Below are 21,376 nucleotides of genomic sequence, written 5' to 3' on the forward strand. Positions count from 1 at the left end.
GGATTTAAAAAAATGTGTTTGGTTTTTATAAAGTTTTAAACAAAACTGAACAGCCAATCAGGGCCGTCCCAAACGGGAGTGTAGGGGGTGCCCCCCCCCCCCAAGCTGTTATATATGTACTTTATTTACAAGCTTTGCAATAATACTACAAATAGCAAAGGCGTTTATTTAGATAAATACTCCTATTTTCTTTTTTTTTACCATTAACGAGGAAAAAAAGTAAAAAATGAAAAAAAAAAACAGTTTTAAAGAATTGAAGAAAAGTTTAAGCCAAGAAAAAAAAAAAGAAAAGAAAAAAAAACTCATAAAAGATTAAAGAGTATGTAGGTATGAAGTATTAATGAAAAAATTAAAGAATAAACGAAAAAAAAAAAAATAATAAACAATACAGTTAGAATTATTTCGAGCAAAAAAGTGTTTGTATTTAAATACAGTAATGGAAAATAATAAGAATTATTACTTGAACTATTCTTGAATATGCATCACCAATATGGATTCCTTATAATCATAGGCGGATCTAGGGTGGGGCAAAGGGGGCAGCCGCCCCGGGCGCCAAATTGACAGGGGCGCTAAATTGACCATTGAAAGAAAAAAAAAGTTTTGAAGGATTTTTTATTTATTTTCACTGATATTTTTATTTTTTAAATGATTTTTTTAATTAAAGTTATTTTTAAAATCTATTATTTTTTTCACTAATATATGAAGAGCATGTTTGATAGTATGGCAGTTATGAGATCAATCTCAACTGGTTTGAGGTTCGCTTTACTACAATCAAAACAAACAAAATGGCGTAAATTGAAGAATTGAAGAAAAACTGCAAAAGTAGATTAAGAAGTGAGAAAAAACCATTTCTATAAATGAAAAGACAGAAGGCAAGTGGATCTCAAAACAGAAAAAGTGCTGCAAAAAGAGCAAAAAGAGCAAAAAAAGATCTTTCATGGAAACATTTATGAAAAAACGACATGTTAGAAGGTAAAAAAGACTAATGTGAAAATAAACTTGTTGTTGATAATAAAAAATATATAATTTGTTTATTTTTTAGTTGCTTCAACAAATACCAATGTTACTCCTTCAAACCCAGTTTCTTCTACTAGTACTGCATCAACCTCGGCTGTATTGACTGGCATCTCAGCTTCAAGTAACACAGTTTCTACATAAATTATTTCAGAAGTAGAACAAGAAATAGAAGTATGTCATTTTGCAAGAGTTGCATGCAGACATAGAAAAAGATAATTATGATCAAGTCAAAGAATTAAGAAAAAACAAGTCTCATCATAATATTCGAATGTGGCCAATGACAATTTTCTCATCATCGAGATGTAATGGTACAAATTGGAATAGAGACATTGCAAAATCAAAACTTCCCTTTTCCAACTGATGAATAAAAAAAGAGAACATTGTTTAAGAAATACATTTCACAATGGACAAAAAGTCTTACGAACATGGTTATGTTATTCTCCTACAAAAAATGCCTTGTTTTTTTTCTGCTGCTGCCTATTTAATTGAGAATCTAATTCATCTACAAGAAGCAGCTTTGATCTTGAAAAAGGATTTTCACACTGGAAGAAGCTTAATCCACGAATTCCAAGTCACGAGGGAAGCTCCGCTCATCGTTCGGCATTTTTAAAGTGGAAAGAATTGGAAAGAGGCTTCAAAAATGATGGGCTAATTGATGATCAGCTTCAGATTTAAGTCACTAGAGCTGCTCAGAAATGGAAGCAAGTTTTAGAGCGTGTTACTGCAGCAATTCAAATGCTTGCCCAGAAAAATTTAGCATTAAGAAGTCATAATGAGTCTCTACAATCAGATAAAAACTCTGGAAATTTCCTTGCTCCTATGAAGTTTCTAGCCAAATTTGACCCATTCATGAAAGAACATTTAGAATCAGTCAGCTCAAAATCTGGTTCTTTATCATATTTCTCTCATGGAATTCAAAATGAACTAATTAATCTGCTTGGTTCAAAAGTACGTAAATCTATAATACTTAATGTAAAAAATGCGAAATATTACAGCATCATTTTTTATACCTCTTCTGATTCATCACATATTGAACAAATGTCTCAAATTGTTAGATATGTTGATGTTGAAAGAGGCAAAGTCACAGTGAAAGAAGCTTTTTTAGACTTCATTCAAATTCATGGTAAATCGGCTGAAGCGATTACAACGGAAATAACAAAAAAGCTTAATTCAGATGGATTGAATTTACAAGACAGCAGGGGCCAATCCTATGATAATCAAGCAACTGTAGCAGGAGCTAATTCTGGAGTTCGAAAACGAATATTAGACTTGAATTCGTTAACAATATTTGTCCCTTACAATAATCACTCTTTAAATTTGGTTGGAGTCCATGCTGCACATGTAAATAGTCAAGCTGTTACTTTTTTGGCACATTGGAAATATTATTTGTTTTTTTCTCATCATCAACTCATAGATGGGAAGTTTTGAAGGAATATGTGAAAATAACATAAAAAAGCCATTCAGATACAAGATGGAGTTCAAAACAGCTGCAGTTACCTCCATATCAATTCAACTTGAGGAGGTGTTGGCAGCTTTGGAAATGTTACGTGAATCTTCTAGAGAAACGCTTGACTCACGAGGTGATGCTGGACTTATTCTTTCTGCCATTCAAAGGTTTAAGTTTGTGGCTCTTTTGAACTTCTGGTCTGAAATACTTCCTTCAATTGACCGAATTCAAAAGTGCTTACAAAGTAAAGAAATTATTTTCAACCAAGCCTTAATTCAATTAGGAGCTTTGACTGAAAAAATTGAAATTTGGAGAAATGTATTATGCACCTCTTCCATTACAAAAGCTGAGGAAATGTGTGAAAAATGGGATATTACCGTGGAGCGTAGAATTCGAAAAAAGCGTGTCATGTCAGGAGAAACTGCTTCAGATGCCGGTTTAAATGCTCAGCAAGAAATGGATTGATGTATGAAAGAAATGTTGGACAAACTTGATATTGAAATTTCTAACCGATTTTCACAGTTGTGAGTTTTAAATGAACGATTTGGCTTTCTGTGCTCCATTGAGTCTGTCATTAACATACCAAATTGGGAAACTAATAAGGCAGAAATGGAAAGCCTTCAAAAGAAATATTTTGATCTTGCCTCTTGGTACTCTAATCTTAATGGCAATGAAGTTTTTGATGACTTTTTGATGAAGATATTATTGTCTCTTTTAGAAGAGCTAAACTGCAAAAAAAAATGGACTTCTCTCCAATAGGGCTCCTTACCTACATGTCATATTTAGGACTTGAATCATATAAGACAATTTTCCTATTTGCCCCGGGCGGCAAAATTCCTAGATACGCCACTGCTTATAATAAAAATGATATACATAAATTAGAAATTGTTCAACAACGAGCAGCTAAATTGATTCCAGAGTTAAGAATCTACCCTATGAAGAAAAGTTAAAAAAATTCCAACTAACTTAAAAACCAGGAGAATAAGATATGATTTGATTCAATATTATAAAATTTTTCATAAATTGGACAAAGGGTTTTGGTATCAACGATCAAAAGCAGCAATTTCTATATCAGCAGATGGTCCAGCTGCAAACATTAGAGGACATAAAGCACGTGTAGATATTGAGCTTATAAAAAGAAACAAGCCAAATTTTCTGACTGAGTTGCAAAATGGTGGAATAAAGTACCAGAAGAAATCATTTTCGCAAAAAGTATAAAAATCTTCAAGAGCAAGCTTGATAGACATATAGATATTATGAAAATCTGATCTCTATGAGTATTACAAAATTGTAATTAGCATGGGTTCATAATAGATTCAACATGGAGTTGAATCTCAAGGAGCATATAAAAAAAATAAACGAATGGGCCTTAATGAAATATAAAAACCTCTAATAGCAAAGTTTAAATTAGATAACGGAACAAAAAAAAAATGAACAATTTTAATGTATGATTATGTGTAATCCAGTGGCGCACCAAAAAAGTTTGCCGCCTGGGTGCAAAACTCAGGGCCGTCCCGAAGAGACCTTGAAGAGGGGCGACGTATGTGTTTTTTGCCGAGTAAGGCCTAGAAATTTTTTTTGCTTAGATCTTAAAAAAGCAAACAAACAAACTACAGATCTAATTTTGATGACTCCAGTATCTAATTTGCCGACAAATAAATTTCGTATGCATTCATATATTTTATTTCTGTCATATATATGGTGCAGGATTTTCAGTTTAATCACACAATTCTAATGAGTTGATATCGATTTTTTTTTTTTTTGTAGGATCAGAGAGTTTAATTAGTAAATTTGCACACTTTTTTGCCGCCTTTGAAATTTGCTGCCTGTATGTGAGGCACTCCCAGCACCCTCGGTTTGGCGCCGAATATGATTTGTTAATAAATAATTTAAATACAAGATTTTCCAGATATTTGATATCTCCTGAAACTTTTATTGCTCTTTTGGCACCAAAATGAGTTTTTGTGTATTTATAAAAGAAGGAATATCACACCTAAACACTGTGAATGTATTGATAGTCTTTGAATGACATTTAATGACTTCCTCCATGACATTCTTTAACATTTTTAAGATTAAATATTTAGTTTGAAAACCAGATCCGCACATTTCCAAACAAACTGCACTGCCATTATAATTCGTTGTCTGTCTGAAGGAGTTAGTACGCAAACAAGTAGTTTAAATTGCCCGGGAATATAATCTACCGTATCTAGTATTCGATCAACTTTTAAAATTAACTTAATTTCTTTTCATTTCAAAAGTATTTTAGTTCATTCTTTTCAGTTGTATATCACTATTGTCAAAGTTCGATTTTAAGTAACAATATTTACAACGTATTTGACAAATGATATGATTCGGAACATTATTAACTTCAACAAAAAAAATAACAGACATAATTTTAATATTCGATCTAATATATGGCGTTGACAACCAACATATAAAGGTATCTCAAATCTAAAACCTTCAAAACCATAAATATCTGGTTTTTTGATCTTTATTTGTCTTTTTTTAATCAATTTTTCTATTACTCACGGTACTGATCTTCTGTCTGTTGGAAAATTTAAATAACCAATATTTCTAAACATATATATATATATATATATATATATATATATATATATATATATATATATATATATATATATATATATATATATATATATATATATATGCAAATTATGTTAGTGTATTTTACAAATAGAGTGCTCAATGTTCTTAAAGAACAGAGCAATAATAAATTAGTAAAAAACACTTATCTAACTTTTATCTTCGACTTGGAGTTTCACCATTGCTGGATCATCAGGAAGAGTTCTCTTCCTGATGAAAAAAGAGAACTCTTCCTGATGATCTAGCAATAGTGAAACTCCAAGTCGAAGATAAAAGTTAGATAAGCGTTTTTTACTAATTTATATATATAAATATATATATATATATATATATATATATATATATATATATATATATATATATATATATATATATATATATATTATTGATTTGGATTAAACATTACGAAACACAATAAGAAAGAGCAAAAGATTTATACAACTTTATAAATATAATTTACAGACTATACAATATGACAAACAACAAGCCAACAAATTGTACAAATTCACAGTTTTAAATATAAGCATAAATATATTGAAAAAAGTTTAAAAACTTTTATAAGTACAAATTTTTTTTGTTTAAATTTAAAAATTGTTAGTTATAAAAAAAAACAAAATACTATTTTTACTTTTATATTCAACAAAAATCAGGTACTTGAAGTATTTATTTTGTGGGATACATGGGATTCAGGCTACAACTGGGTTCAATCCAAACAGCTTAACATAAGAAAACGATATTAGTTTTAAAAAAATAATCTAAATGATAAAATCAAACGTTTGAAATTATTTTTAAAATTAAAATGAGATCATAAAATGAATATTTAAACAATTACTACCTTTAGTGTGTTACAAACACGTTTCATTTTGATTTAAAAACCAATGGTCCCAATATTTAGCCCTTAAAATTTTTGCTTCGTTACCTTTTATCCAATTGTTTTGAATAACTACAGGATGAACTTGTGTTCGAAATAACTCGTTTGTATACCAATGACCACTAACAAAATTGGTCCTTGAGAAAAATGCCCATTTTACACGAAACTCTGAAAGGAGATTAGGTAACATTAGTTGCTCGTTTCCTTCGTCACCAACTTCAACGTCGGTTAAACTGTTTAAGACTGTAGTCACCCTTTTTTCAAGTTCTCGCCACATACGTCTAGTAGGTTTTGTTTTATTTAGAAAAATAAACCCACCACAAGGCATATTCTGATTAATGAGCCCATCTTGTTGTACCACAATGTCTTTTTCAGTGAACTCAATGAGATATTTAATTGGACTCTCAAACCAAACTGCATCGGCTTCGCATATCCAGACACTAACATCTGCATTCAAGATTTTATTTGTTAAAGATATTCTAAACAAAACATATTCGTAGTATGAACGAAGACCATACTCGAGATCAAGAGATTCGTACGGCAATAGAAATAAATGAAGAACTTTCACATTAAAAGCTTTTAGCTGCTTAAATGCGTGGTCATCTGTAGCTATAAGAATTAATCGTTGAAGAACTTCATTTTGATTTTTTACATTGCACAACCACGATTTAGTGTGCAAAAGAAAAGCGCTGTTCATCATTTGCAAAAAAATAAAACCATATTTTGATTGAATAGTTAAAGACCTGTCAATTATGGCTTGCACATAAGTTTTTAAACTTACGCTATATAGATTCGAAATACGTATAGTTGATGGCGTCAAGGTGGTGTTAGCAGGTGGTTTTCTTTCGACACCTGTATTTTCTAAGCGTATAACTTTTTTTATTGATTCAAAATGTCTTTCATCAGTGTGCGGGGCAAGTTTTACAGCAACATTTCTCATAAAGCTTGGAGCATGCAGTATTTCATTGAATTTGAAATACGTGGAGAAATATAACAATAAAGAAACAAACAACAAAAAAGTTATTATCTCAATTTTGTAAACTTTTAACATAACCTAAAAATATATATTTCTTTGTATAGAATATTTTAAATATACATATAATAATAGGAAAAAACTTGGTAAAGAAAAAAGATGAAATAAAATTAGATGACATTTTTAAGACAAATAAAACAAAAAGTATAAAATTATTCATTCCCTTCATACAATCATTGCAAAAAATAAAAAAAACTAACAAAAATTATCTACAAAAACTATTTCTGAAAATTCACAATATGTACATGATAACTAATAAAGGGGCTACATAGGCGGCTGATATGGAGGCGGACACGTGTTAACATCAGAAGATACAAGGTCTGCATTAATAAAAGAATACGGAGGTGGTGCGCTTGCATGTTCATGTTCTAAAATAGTCAAATGAAACATAAATTTTTTTAATGAAAAAGTTTTAGAAAATTTACTTAAGAGTAACTTAATAAAGATTTGTGTCGTTTTTACCTCATATATCGAAATTACGTCAATTTGATACGAGTTTCCAACTGTAATATTAATATGCTAACAATATAATTAATTTTAAAAACGTAACTTGATTATAAAATAAAATAACCTGAGGACAACCCTTCATTTGTCTAAAAATTATAACCTGAAATCACACATATTTGAATTTGGGGCCTACTTCAAATACATTTATCGCGAAACATAAAAAATGCCCGTGATGTATTTTATCCTTTTTAGAAAGAGTATCCCATTGTAGTTTTAATGGTCTAAAGAAACTAAGAGGATATTGTTTATAAAAAAAACTTATGAGTCATCAAAGTATCAAAAAAATAATTTAACTAGCATTCAAAAATCAGTCATAACGGAAATGGGAAAGGTCCCAAGGTTGAATGTACTGATTTTCTATTACTACATATTACAATTTTTTTAATGCAAAAAAAAAAAAAAAAAAAAAAACTTAGGGGGTAATATTGCATTGTTGAAATAACTTTACGTCAAAATGATGCAAAATCTGATTTTTTTTTTCAAATTTATATGTTTGTAGACTTTAAAATTTTTTTTTTCAATAAACATTTTTAACTTGATGTTTATTAAACATAATTAAATTATTGTTAGACATTATATCTTAATTTACAGTTATTTAGAAAAAAACTTTATAAAATCAACATGCAAAAATATTTGCGTGAATAACAAAGCTTTTGCCCCCATGATCATAAATATGTTTTTAGAAAAGTTGTACTTGAAAAAAACTGATGCAAGTGGGTAGCTAAAAGTAAAACGATTTAAAATTTGACGTCTATGGTTCCACACTTATGTAATTTGGACAAGGTTTCCATATTGTCGTATTCATATTTAAATACGACATTATTGAAGGTTAAAGCAATTTTTTACAACTAGATGCTCTTCCTAGCTTTAACCTGATTAGCAAGTCTGGAACCAGCTTAGCAAGTCGGGACTAAGTAATTCTATTATGAGTCACAATATAATTACTTAGGAAGATTGCCATCAATAATTTAAAAGTTTCTTCTACCCTTATCCACATTTAAAATGGGATTTTCATATTACACCTGTCACACGATTATAAAAAAGTTAGTTAAGAAAACGCGAAACTTTTATTAGGAGTATATTTTTTCAACAAAAAAAATATACTCCTAATGAATTAAAATGAAATACAAACTTAACAGTATTATGCAAACAAAAAATAACATTAGTAAAATTATGAAAAAATACAAAATAAATGATTAATATTTATTTATGAAATTTTTAGAATAAAACACAGGTGAATAAATTTGTGGTTAGGTTAGATAAGATCGGCAGGATTGCTGGAATGCAGAACAGGATTATTTTTTTTTAATAATATTACATATTATCAAAAAAAAAAAAACAAGTGAGGTTGCGCGAGGGAGCTATATAAGGGTATATATATATATATATATATATATATATATATATATATATATATATATATATATATATATATATATATATACATATATATATATATATATATATATATATATATATATATATATATATATATATATATATATATATATATATATATATATATATATATATATATATACATATATATATACATATATATATATACACACACACAAAGATGACAAACTCAGACTTAATATCAAGTAAAAAAGACTAAAGCATTTAAGTTTTAATTAATCTAAAGCCCAATTCTCAAAGATACATTGACGCAGTCAAAGTAAAAAAACAACAACAAGTGTGTCCTAAAACACAGCTTTTCTCAAAAAAGCTATATATAGTTTATGTACAGTCAAATTTACTATATGCTTCATTAGAGAAAAATATTTCAGCAATTAAAGCATTTGTGTAACATAAGTATGAAAGAAAAATTTTTCTTAAACTTTTTGATTAAAAAACAATTTGCCAAGTTTGGCCTAACTTTGCTTTGCAAACAAAAAAAACATTCAAAAGTTCAAATTAGAGAAGAAAATCAATTCTCTGGTGTATTAATCATATTATTATTTCCTTCAGCTATGGGCAACACATCAGAAGGCAGCACAGCCAAAGTAAAACTCGTCAAATTTCAGCTAACTGCTTTGGCAATGCTTAAACACAACTCATTTTTTCAATAACTAATTCTATACAAAGATTACCATTGAATACAACTTACCAATAGATTACAATCATAATGATAAAAATATTATTGCTTACCATGAGAAAAATAAACATCCGCAGGCTGAGAATTACAAAAACCTCCAAAAGGTATATTAAGTTGATTATCATAGTACTGATTCGTATTGTTGTTGTTCAACATCGAAAAATCTGGAACTGGGGAATACTAAATCAAAATTTTTTTTTTATAATAACATCATGTTACTAACCAGAATAAACATTAGAATGATTAAATTGGAATAAAGTGAACAATTTAAAGATTTCAGCTAAAAAAAAAAACTAGACTTTAAAAAAACATGTAACAATGTCATTAGCAAAAACTTGCATTCCATGCATAGGTCTTTCACATAGGTGTTATACATAGGTCTTATACATAGGTTTTATACATAGGTCTGATCTTATAACCTGTCCCAAGGATAAGGCAGATCTAATTGCAAAGAACTTTTCCTAATTTGTCTCTTGAACCTAATGATCACACTTTTCTTGTCACCCCAAAGAAACAGGTTAATCCACTGTTAGATATCCAAATCACTCCTGCATCTGATGCTCAAGTTATTTCAAATTTAAACTCCTTGTTGAGATCTAGGCAACCAAATGCAGTTTTGCAAAAGTATTCTCTGGAACTTCAATAATCTCTAAACTGTTTTTGTATTTCAAATATTTAGATAAATTTTTTTCCTGCTAAAAAAAAAAAAAAAAATTTATGGTTCCAATATTTAAAAACTCTGGAGATGGCTCTGCCGCAAACTATCATCTAAGAGTTTAACAATTAACCCTGTGACAATCAAAACAGATTTTGTTTATCTGGGGTAACTCCTGGGGTACCCAGGGTTTCATTCTTAGTTATATTACCAGTTATATTATTATATATACCCAGGGTTTCATTCTTAGTTTCATTCTTAGTTATATATAGTTATATATGTTGTTCATCATTTATATTAATGATCTTCTGGATAATCCTACCTCTGAAGAGGACAGAGGTTGATGACGCAATTAAAAGAGGACAGAGGTTGATGACGCAATTAAATAGCCTCAAAAAAAAAAAGTAATTAATTTTTGATTGCTTGGAACACCCAGCAGTGGCTGGTGAATTTTAATCTTGTTTCTATGGCAACTTGAGGCATGAAGTGACTAATTCAAACAAAACTCAGTTGTTTATTGCTAATAATTATTACAATGTTGTTGATATTTCTATATTGATAATGGCAACACTCTTACCCAGTACTTTACTTTATACTTTCTCAAATTATCTTTCTCTATTAAATCTCTCATAGAAACCATATATACATTCCATTGATAAGTTAGCATTTGCTAAAGTTACCTTACTTTATTGCACTTACCATTTTCTTACTTCTAATTCCATTCTCAACCTCTATAAATCTCTGTCTCTGTTTGTATGTTTGTTTGCATTTGGTATGTTGTTGATATTTCTATATTGATAATGGCAACACTCTTACCTAGTCCTTTACTCTTACTGAGTGAACTTTATATCTTTTTCGATTATCATTCACTACTGACCTCTTATGAAAACCACCAACTCTCTGCATAAAGCTCCCTATTTTTACTCCTGATTCCACCCTCTACTTCTATAAATTTTTTATTTATATTTGTATGGAATACTAATATCATTTTTGGGCTGGTTCTTTAAATGTAGCCCTATCTCTCCAAAAATGCATTTTAAATGTTGTTGGATCTGCTCTAATTGCCAATCATAAGCCTCTGTCCCATAATTGTAAACTTGCATCTCTACAAATGCTATCATGGTCGCTGCTCAAGCAAGCTATTACTACTTGTTCAATCAAATAAATTTTCATCTTACATGACTTATCATTTGGCAAAGTTGCATCCTTTTATTATGAATGTTCTTGCATGCTCAAAAAATATTTACTCAACAAGTCTTTTTTCACAGAACATTTGTGTTTTGAAATTCTCTTCTGTCTTAATGTTTTCCTAACTCATACAATCACTACTCATACAATCTACAATTTTTATATCTTGCTCTTTAGCTCTTTTTTTGCTTTTTCACTCCCAACTTAATTGATTGAACGTAATTCCCAATCCTAACCTAATTGATCGAACTAAGTTGATTGAAGCCTTGTTGAGAGTGAAGTTGATTTAAAAAAATATCTTTTAAACATTTCAAGCCTAAACAATTTAAAATTATATAAATCTGATAGTTTACAAAAATAACTCATGTTTGTTTACCCAAAAAATATAAAATAATAAATACCTTAGATGAAGGAGGTGATAATGAAGAGGGGCGCTGTGATGATAAAGTGGATGATTGAGAAGTAAGTGCTTCTATCCAAGATCTCATTTCTTCCTTAAGTTAGAAAATTATTACACTTTTTTTTTACAAAAAAATATTTCATATCATATAATAAAAAATATTATATATATCAAATTATACAAAAATTATAAAATGGTGCAAGCTAGACAACTGAAATTCTTTGTCAAATTTAAAAAAGTAAAAATCTTTTTATATTACATTCCTAAAAAACTGTAAAAAAAAAAAAAAAATAAATACATACACACAAAAAACAATTAGTACACAAAATTGCATCAAATTAATTTACTGCAAATAATTTATTTTAACTTATTTATAGTCATATTACTAATAATAAAAGTGATTTTTTTCAGAATATTAAATAACAAATATTCTGAAAAAGATCAAACTTTTATTTTTAAAAAATTAATGTGTATATATGGAACAAAAATATTTTTACCGGAGTAGACGTTTGACAGTACCATACAATTCCTTTAGTTTGAACAATCTCAAAAACATTTTTACGGTCTGGAAATGCTGTTGAAGGCTTCACGCAGCTTATTTCTCCACGAGTAATTGTAGCAGTAGGTAAATGAGTCTGCAAACAATTTTTTTTTTTAATAAATTAAATTTTTTTAAATTTTAAGTTATTGTTAAGTTGTTTTGAAGTTATTGTTAAGTTGTTTTTTTTTATTTAAAAAAATAGAAAATATTAATATAAAATATTAAATACAGTGGATTTTATCATAAATTTATAATAATATCAGAATAAGTATATTATATAATTAAATGTTTTATCTAAACAGAGTTAAAAAAAAAAAAAATTGTTGATGAATATACTTCAATAAAACCTTGTCGCTATATGAACATTAATGTGCCCATGAAAGCAATTGTAATATTTGTTTGAACTTTGTTTGGGAGTATGCCACCCAAAAAAGTTGTTGAGTAATTGAAAGATTGAGTTAACTTTAACAGGAATTTAATAATGATATTGTTAGTAAAACACAAAGATGCATCAAATATATATAAAAGTGGTCATTTAATCAAGCCTCTACATAGATATATCAAGCTTTAAAAACAAGACTTTTAAGAAACAAATCTTTTTTTTTTCAGTGTTTCTTGAGAAAAATTTTATTTTAAAATTTAAAAAATCTTGTATTTCTCATTTTTGTAGAGTGGTTTAATAAGTTACAAAGATTATTTTTAAATAAAAATATTTACATTTAATTACTAGAATAACATATCTTGCTTTTAGCTCACTCCTTTAATGCATTGCAGCCGAATGCTTCTCCATTCTAACTAAACAGTAATGCATTGCAGCCGAATGCTTTTCCATTCTAACTAAACAGTAACGCATTGCAGCCGAATGCTTTTCCATTCTAACTAAACAGTAATGCATTGCAGCAGAATGCTTCTCCATTCTAACTAAACAGTAATGCATTACAGCCGAATGCTTCTACACTTTAACTAAACAGTAATTTTACACTCTATTAAAAAAGTATTTATATGATGCAAAATAATGCGAAAAACATAGCACACAAAGTGAAAAAAAAAAAGTAGAACAAGCTTAAATAAAATTTTTAAAAATTTTTTTCTTGTCTTTTTCTTGTTGCCACCTTCTAAAACTTCTAAATTAATATTTTCTTGTTGCCACCTTCTAAAACTTCTATATTAATATTTTACTTTCACATATTAATCTAAAAACATTATTCTAGTAAATTGAAAAAATATAAAAAAGAAAAGGAAAAAAAAAGACAAAAAATAATCTTCAGAAAATAATAAATGCTTAGGTACAAAAAGCAATCATGATTTGCAATTTATATATGCATAATTTGAAGCCAGAAGGAGATCCTTCTGGCTTCTATAAGCTAATAATTTCTATTAAACAACACAAAATAATTCAAATTAAACAACACAAACACCAACACATTGAGCTAAACTATAAGGCTTCTGTACCAAAGCACGCATTAGATGGTAATTTTTTAGATAGGACTATTACATTAGTTAAGATTTAATTTTGAAAAACTAATTTCCAGTTTTTTCAAAATTGAAAAAATCAGAATTTCATATATGCAGTTCAAGTTAACAAAAAAAAAAAAAAGTAAAAGGCAAAGTAAAAAATTTTGTTGTTAAATCTCCAAATATTTATGCATAGCTATGAAATTATTCTTGCTCTGTTGTAAATGCGGTGTTGGTGTAGTGGTAGAGTGCTTGCCTCATAAGCAATAGGTTCTGAGTTCAATCCATACCACATCCTTGGTAGTACTGCGCTTAACTCATTTCTCTTTGCAGCGACCTTGTTTGTCAAGAATCATTTTGTGGAGTTATATAGTTAAGAGAGAGTTGCAACCCCAATTATAGTAGTCTACTCAACTGTAGTGGCGTTCTCAGCCTTGGGGAGGTAAATTAACATTAAATATATATTTTTATTTAAAAATAATATTAATAAGTTCTTATTACGTGTTTTGTATATCTATATTAAAATTTTTTATTTAAAATACTAAATTTCATTAAAAAAGTTTAAAATTTTAATATTTGTCAAATGTAATAAACTTATAAAATATCAATTTTGAATTACAAAGCTGAATTAACACTTTCAGCGATTACCAACATTAATTAAACAAAAAATTGTTAATTTCTGCACACACAAAAATTAAAGATGAACAAAGAAATTTCATTAAAATAACTTCAATTAATAATAATTTTGTTTACAAAAATTAATTTTAAAAATTATTATAGATTATACTTTAGTCTAATTATTAATTTTACTTCAAAAGATAAAGTCAAAAAAATTTTATAATTCAAAATGCGAAGTTATGTTAAATATCAATTGCAGTTATAATGTAACTTCTAGTTAAATTTAAAAATAAAACGATATTAAATTAAAACAAAAAATATTGAAAAAATAATAATATTTTTAATAATACAACAACTTACATATTTATTTTTATAGTAGTGTAAATAACTTCTCTCTAACTTAAAAAATCTTGGAGACCAACCAGATAATAAACTTCCATATTTTAATAAATCTCCTTCCTTCTAAATATATAATCACAATGATTCTTTTAACTTTTTTACTAAAGAATATGCAAAAGCATAAAATTATCAATAGTCTTGAATGTTTTAAATATTTAATTTAAATTAGGCTCATCAAATTAAAGAAATCTTTTTTTTTTATTTCCCACTGCAACCAAAAGTAATAACTAAAAACAAAGATTTGAGTGATTTCTTTTTTTTAGATTTTTCCGAGTAAAAGAGTTTAATCAGTATGCAAAGAGCATACTAATTAAACTGAGAATCCCAAAATCAATGAAACAAACATTTTTCAAAGTAGAAGATAACTTAGTCAAACCTTGTCTGTTTATGAAAATTTTTTTTCTTAGAACTTGAAAGATATTTGATATCACATTGGTTTATAAAATGATTTATTAGTTTATGAATCAGTGCGAAACCAAATATCTTAATGAAATATCTTAATGATTTATCCGTTTATGAGTTTAAAGTTTCTGCCCAATTTTTTTTACTAGAATAGCTCCCGTACATAGAGTTATAAATGTGGTGTCTCATGTAAATTGATTAGATTTTTTGAATTGTCAACCATTTATAGTTCCATATTGAAAATTTATGTTTTCATACAAAAAAAATAAAAATTTGATATAAATACTCGACATGAAAACTTGTAGGCTGCCATGATTGAAAGGTTGGTAAAATCAAAACCATGCTTTCGAAAAGTAATTTTAGACATAGAACAAACAGTTTTTAGTTTTAGTTTATTTAGTTGATTTATCAAAATTAAAAAAATTAAAGACAATTTGAAAAAATTAAAACCTATTGAACTGTATGTTAGTTGTAGTACTAACATTCAGTTCAATACAAGCTTAATAGTTTTAAACCAGCAAAGGTGACCACATGTTTTTATTAACAAATCCGTTTGAGCAAAATTCTAATTTAAGCTTAGTGATGGTGGATTCACTCAAAAAGCGATATGACGAGTGATGCAATAAAGATTTTTTTTATTGATGCAATATTTTCAAAACCTCAATTCAAAGTTTTGTTTCAACCCAAGTATAATTCTGTTTATTTAATCTGATAATAACTCTGATTTATTTTTAAATGTACTAAAGAAGTTTAAGCTTTTTGAAGCAAGTGGAGTTCGAATATCAAATTTCAATAAGATTGATGGTGCTCTCAAGAAAATTCAGCCAATGTCAACATCCATGGAAAAAACATTTTTTGGTTGCTGGTAAGTTGAAACAGAATAAGCTTTAAAATGTTAAATACAATAATATTTTTAAAATTGTTTCTTTATTTGAAAATTAAAATATTAATTTGAATACTGTTATAGTTTTTAAATAATACTCTAAATAAATAAATAAATTATGCAATAGAAAAAGAAAAATTGATTATTTAAAAAAAAATTATCTAATAGAAAAAAATTGATCTGAAAATGTTTAAATTGAGTTTTCTAACAATTTGGCCAACTTTTTAAGATGTTTCTTACTAATACCATGCAATACCGGTATATACCAGTATTGAAAAATTTTGAATACTGAAAACAGTTCAAGGTTTTCTGAAAAACTTTCTTATGAGAAAAAACCTCAGTGATTAGCTTGGAGGTGTTGCCATGTTGAATGGCTGACCACACAACATTTTGTTCGATGCACATGCAAATGTCTTTTGGCACCATTTTGCAATTATTACTTTATTACATAATTTTTTCCGAAATACCTTGAACTCGAGATATTAGATCTACTACATCACAGAAAACATTAACAAATCACTACTGAGCCAACATCATGTTTTACTGTGGGAGCTTGGCAGTGTTTCACAGGAAGACGTGCGATTGCATGCAATTATATCACCATGTAAACAATACATTGTTTTGGTCTTTTGACCACAGTTTTTGACATGTTTTCAAAATTTAAAAATGCGTTAAAAAAACTTACTTAAACTTAAATCTAAAAAAACTTTACTTTAAAAAATAAAATAAAAATCTTAACAAAAGAGAAAATAAAAGAAACACTTAACTAAAGCAAAAACACAAAAAAATATATATATAAATATATAAGCCAACTAAAACAAAACTCAACAAACTAAAATGCTTAGTTTATTTAAACCATATTTTTTAATTATATTTGGAATAATTTTTAATCTTTATTAATAATATTAAAGAACAATTTACTTTTAATGATTGTTTAAAAAATACGCACACGTGATTTAAATTATAGTGTTTTTTTTTATTAATTCAAAAATAAATGTGAAAAAGTAAATTGTAAAAAATGTAAAAAAACCATTTCATTCTTTGTTTTAACATTTGTACTTTTATTATTTTTTTTATTTGTTTCAAAAGATTAACATAAAAAAATACATAAATATATAAATAAAAAACAACAACAACAGTTTATTATTATTACTTTATATAAAAATTCGTTAGAAGTGTTATGTTACTTCATTAAAAAGCGTTACAATAGTATGAAAGCATTAATATAAAGATCAATAAAAGATCAAACTTATTTAATTGTTTTTCTTATTTAATTGGCTTTCAAAAAAATTGTCTTTTTTTTTTCAACAAAATTTTTTCTTCTCTTGAAATGTATTAACTTTAATTAATCTTATATTAAAATTTGTTAAAGAGACTTTTGCTGTCGTAGAAAGTCATCATCAATAAAAAACTTTTTATTTTTAATAACATTTATTATAAAAAATGCATACTTAAATAATTTATATAATATAAATTAAAAAGATTATATACAACTGTCAATTATACTTTTGAAAAAAATCATTATCAGTAAATTGTTACTTTATTTAAAAGCATTTTGCTAATATAAAAACATTTGTTAAGAAGTTTTGATGTAATTTATTTCACTTAAGGTATAATTCAGAATATTTTTCGATTAGCGCGTTTTTAAAATGTTTTTTGAAATAGCCGTGGTCATATAATGACATGCGATCGCACATCTTCCTGTGAAACACTGCTTGGTATTTAACATCATTTCAGAGAAATATGATATCAAAGATTTAATTGTAAAATAATTTCTTTTTCAAATTAATTCACTCCCAACAAGGCTGCAAGCAACCATTAGGTTGGAAGTTACTAGAAAACAAAGAATACTGTTAAAAAGCAAGGAAACGATTGACAGAAAACTTGAAGACTCATACAACCTCTAACAAAATTTAAAGGTTGTATGAGTTAGAAAAACATGAAGATGGGAGAGAGTTCTAAAGGATTGAAGTGCAGGAAAAATTGACAAATAAAAGTTTTTAGAGCATGAAGGGACAGATACAGTAAAAATATGCAACTTTGCTGAATGACAAGTCAAGTAAGAATGAGTTTTAATTGTAGAACTAAATGATAGCTCCTTTAAACAGTGATCATGATAGTATTTGTAGAAAAGAGTAAGAGATACAACCTTACGAAGATGGGAGAGAGGCTTAAGCTTGGCAGATAAAGCAGGTCCAACTATGTTTACAATGAGTTTTTTGGACCTAGTCTGAAAGAATATGACATTATTCCATATCAGGACAAATAAGAAATTTGTGGAGATTGAGAATGGAATCTTGACTAAGAAAATGGTGAGCACGATAAAAAGATGGAAACTTAGCAGCTGCTTAGTTAGCAATTGATTGTATATATGATTTCCTTGAAGGTCAGTAGTGAATTATATTCCAAGCAAAATGTAAGGTTATCAAGAAGATCATTAGTATAGATAAGAAACAATACAGGACCAAGCATAAAACCGTCCAGTTGCTAGAAATAAAGAAAAGTGTTGGCCTTTAGGAATAACTTCAACACTGTGGTTAGAAAGAAATGATTTTTGAAATTACAATACTTATAAGAAATTTTATTAAAAAAGGTAAACTTTATAAGAAAGTATAAAAAAAAACAAACTATTTGTTTAACTATTTTTGGACACTATTGTATTTATTAATTCCTCGCAGATGGCCTTTTCAATATAATATGTTTCAGTATACCATTAATTACATTTAATGCAAGACTAAATATGTAAAAATATTTGTACTCTGATGACATTATACTGAAAAACGAAGCTGAAGGGGTTTTAGAGTTTCACCTTTTTTTCTGAAAAAAGTGTTTGAAATTAAGTCAATATTTTTAAATTTTAGGTGTGCAAAATCTATAAGGACAGAACCAGTCTATATATGCAAACATAGTGATATATATATATATATATATTTATATATATATATATATATATATATATATATATATATATATATATATATATATATATATATATATATATATATATATATATATATATATATATCAGCCCTCTGAATTAGGATCAGCATTTGGCAATGACAACCTAACTGCTGTCCTAGAAGTGTTTGAGGTCGACAAAAATTGCCGTTGCCGGCACACCTGTAAGTCAGGCTTGGACAGGAATGGTGTGCGATCGCACCCTGTAACTGATCATGCTTTTTTTTTTATTTAAAATTTGACTAAGGTTGCTTAATGTTTTAACAATTTAAATGCAGTAAAAAAATCGTTACATTACGAATAACTTTTAATTATTGATCTTTTCTAAATTTTTTATTTTACGCAAAGGCTTTTTTTTTAAACATCTTTGTTTTCAACAAGGCTGCAAGCAACCACTAATTAGAGTTAAAAGTTACTAGAAGAAAAAAGATGAAGAATGTAGAGCACGATAACGATTGACAGACAACTTAAAGGATTGCAAATTATATGAATCAGAAAAGCAAGATGAAGGAAGCGAATTCCAAAAGACTGATGTTCGAGGAAAAAAACTAGACAAATAAGAGTTTTTGGGGCACTTAAGAACAGAAAAAGGATGACACTTAATTGAATGACGAGTAACACAAGAATGAATTTTAGTAGATGGCACAAGAGACACTAGCAATGGAACCATTTAACTGCTTTTTTTGTTTCTATTTTTACAAAGAATTGTTTAAATTAGTAAGTCAAAATTAAAAATTTTAATAAGTCAAAATTATTTAATTTTATTAAAAAAAAAATTTTTTGTGCAATTTGTTGAAAAAAATGATTACACAATTTAAAAATATTATACTTTTTTCTTTTCAATTATTTAATTTCACTTTTTAATAATTTAAATAAAATTTATTCATTTATTAAACAATTATTAGAAGTAATTTGCAAAAGCATTTTTCGTAACTTTAAATAAAAAAGATAAGTTTTAAAGTAATTTATTTTAAAATGCAATTAAAAACATAAAAAAATGAAATTTTTGCTTTGAGTTTGAATTTTTTGAGTTTTATTTTAAAGCTTTTCATAGAGAATTGTTTTCTTTATTATTTAGTTTTTATGAATTTTTTTCCTAGTTTAAGTTTAGCTTAGTGTTTCTTTGCCAATGTAGCGGCAACATCCTTTCATGTTCTCCCTTAATCAGTTGATGTACATAATGAAATCATCATAAGCTCCCAAAATCAATACAACATCTGAGTGCCAATCTAAGTACGATTTTATTGTTATATATACTATACTATAAAAGAATATCAAAGAACTTACACGGGGTAATTGGACTCCACCACCAGATGGTAACATATGTAAACTTTGTAAATTTGTACTTGACAATAATACCAATCAAATTTTATTAAAACTATTGTACATTTTTTACTTATGAATAATTTTTTTCTATGTAAAGAAAAAAAAAAAAAAACTGATATTAAATTAAAAATAAATAAACAAAATTAAACACTACACAGATATTTTTACTAAATAAAGTATTTTCAATTAAATTTTTATAATGCATAGTTTCACATTTACAATATAAATTACAGTTTTACTATAATTGTCATAATACAAAAATGCTTTATTTGTCGAATCTTTTTGTATATATTGTTAAGTGCTAGATTTTGTTTAAGATAAAATGATAAATTTGTTCTTGAACCTTGTTACTCACGATTATCTTGCATCAAATAATCTCTATAGCTCTTTTCAAAGTCAGCCTTTTTCTTTAAAGCTTTTTCACGGTTTTCTCTTGTTTTTTCTTTTCTTTCTTCTTCTAAACATTTTTGAAGTTCTCTTTTTAATTTATTACACTGACCAAAAAACTTTCCTATTGAATGTTCTTCATGACATCGTTCAAATAACTGTATAATTGGAACACACTTGTTGTGTAAATGAATTGACAGATTGGAATGCATATTTTTAAATATCTAATTGCAATATATACTATTATTAAAAATTATATATATCAATTTTGGGTAGATTAGCTTCAAAATGGAAGCTTATTTTCTAACAAAAATAAATTTTATAAGGCATGTAAAAAATGACACTTTTACAAAACAAGTTATAATCTACATGTTTGCATAAAGATTGCTATACCAAAGTCAAAAGTCATGATATAAAAATTAATAAAAATACGTTTTTAATATTTTTAACAAAAATAACAAAATATTTTTAACAAAAATAACAAAAAAAATCAACAAAATTACTAAAATTAGAGTTTTCATAATCGCAATTAAAATAAATAATTTTACGGAATTAATGGGTTGTTAAGATAAACCGTTGTTAACAAA

General features: G+C 27.2%; 2 protein-coding genes across 2 annotated transcripts; both read right to left on the reverse strand.

Annotated features, from left to right (window-relative positions):
- Positions 1 to 5,808: 5,808 nt before the first annotated feature.
- LOC105843074 (uncharacterized) lies at positions 5,809 to 6,990 on the reverse strand. The gene has a single exon (XM_065805475.1). It carries the CDS (start codon positions 6,988 to 6,990, stop codon positions 5,914 to 5,916), a length of 1,077 nt encoding a protein of 358 aa, XP_065661547.1. The 3' UTR covers positions 5,809 to 5,913.
- An 87-nt stretch (positions 6,991 to 7,077) lies between these two features.
- Positions 7,078 to 20,509, reverse strand: LOC100212521 (pleckstrin homology domain-containing family A member 1). The gene is made up of 6 exons (XM_065805476.1): positions 20,364 to 20,509; positions 14,795 to 14,896; positions 12,318 to 12,455; positions 11,822 to 11,914; positions 9,631 to 9,757; positions 7,078 to 7,340 (listed from the first exon to the last, which is right to left on the reverse strand). The coding sequence occupies exons 1-6, from the start codon at positions 20,397 to 20,399 to the stop codon at positions 7,237 to 7,239; spliced, it is 600 nt and encodes a 199-aa protein (XP_065661548.1). The 5' UTR covers positions 20,400 to 20,509; the 3' UTR covers positions 7,078 to 7,236.
- Positions 20,510 to 21,376: the final 867 nt, after the last annotated feature.

This window comes from Hydra vulgaris, chromosome 09 (genome assembly GCF_038396675.1).
Source record: "Hydra vulgaris chromosome 09, alternate assembly HydraT2T_AEP".
Taxonomy (NCBI): Eukaryota; Metazoa; Cnidaria; class Hydrozoa; order Anthoathecata; family Hydridae; genus Hydra; species Hydra vulgaris.

Excerpts from the sequence above, each read along its gene's own strand:
- LOC100212521 (XM_065805476.1), bottom strand. The coding sequence starts at position 20,399 with ATGTTACCATCTGGTGGTGGAGTCCAATTACCCCGT. Across the intron at positions 12,456-14,794 it reads ACTACTATAAAAATAAATAT|ACTCATTTACCTACTGCTAC; the intron begins GTAAGTTGTTGT and ends AATTGTTTGCAG. Across the intron at positions 9,758-11,821 it reads TATCACCTCCTTCATCTAAG|TATTCCCCAGTTCCAGATTT; the intron begins GTATTTATTATT and ends ATTTTGATTTAG.
- LOC105843074 (XM_065805475.1), bottom strand. The coding sequence starts at position 6,990 with ATGTTAAAAGTTTACAAAATTGAGATAATAACTTTTTTGTTGTTTGTT.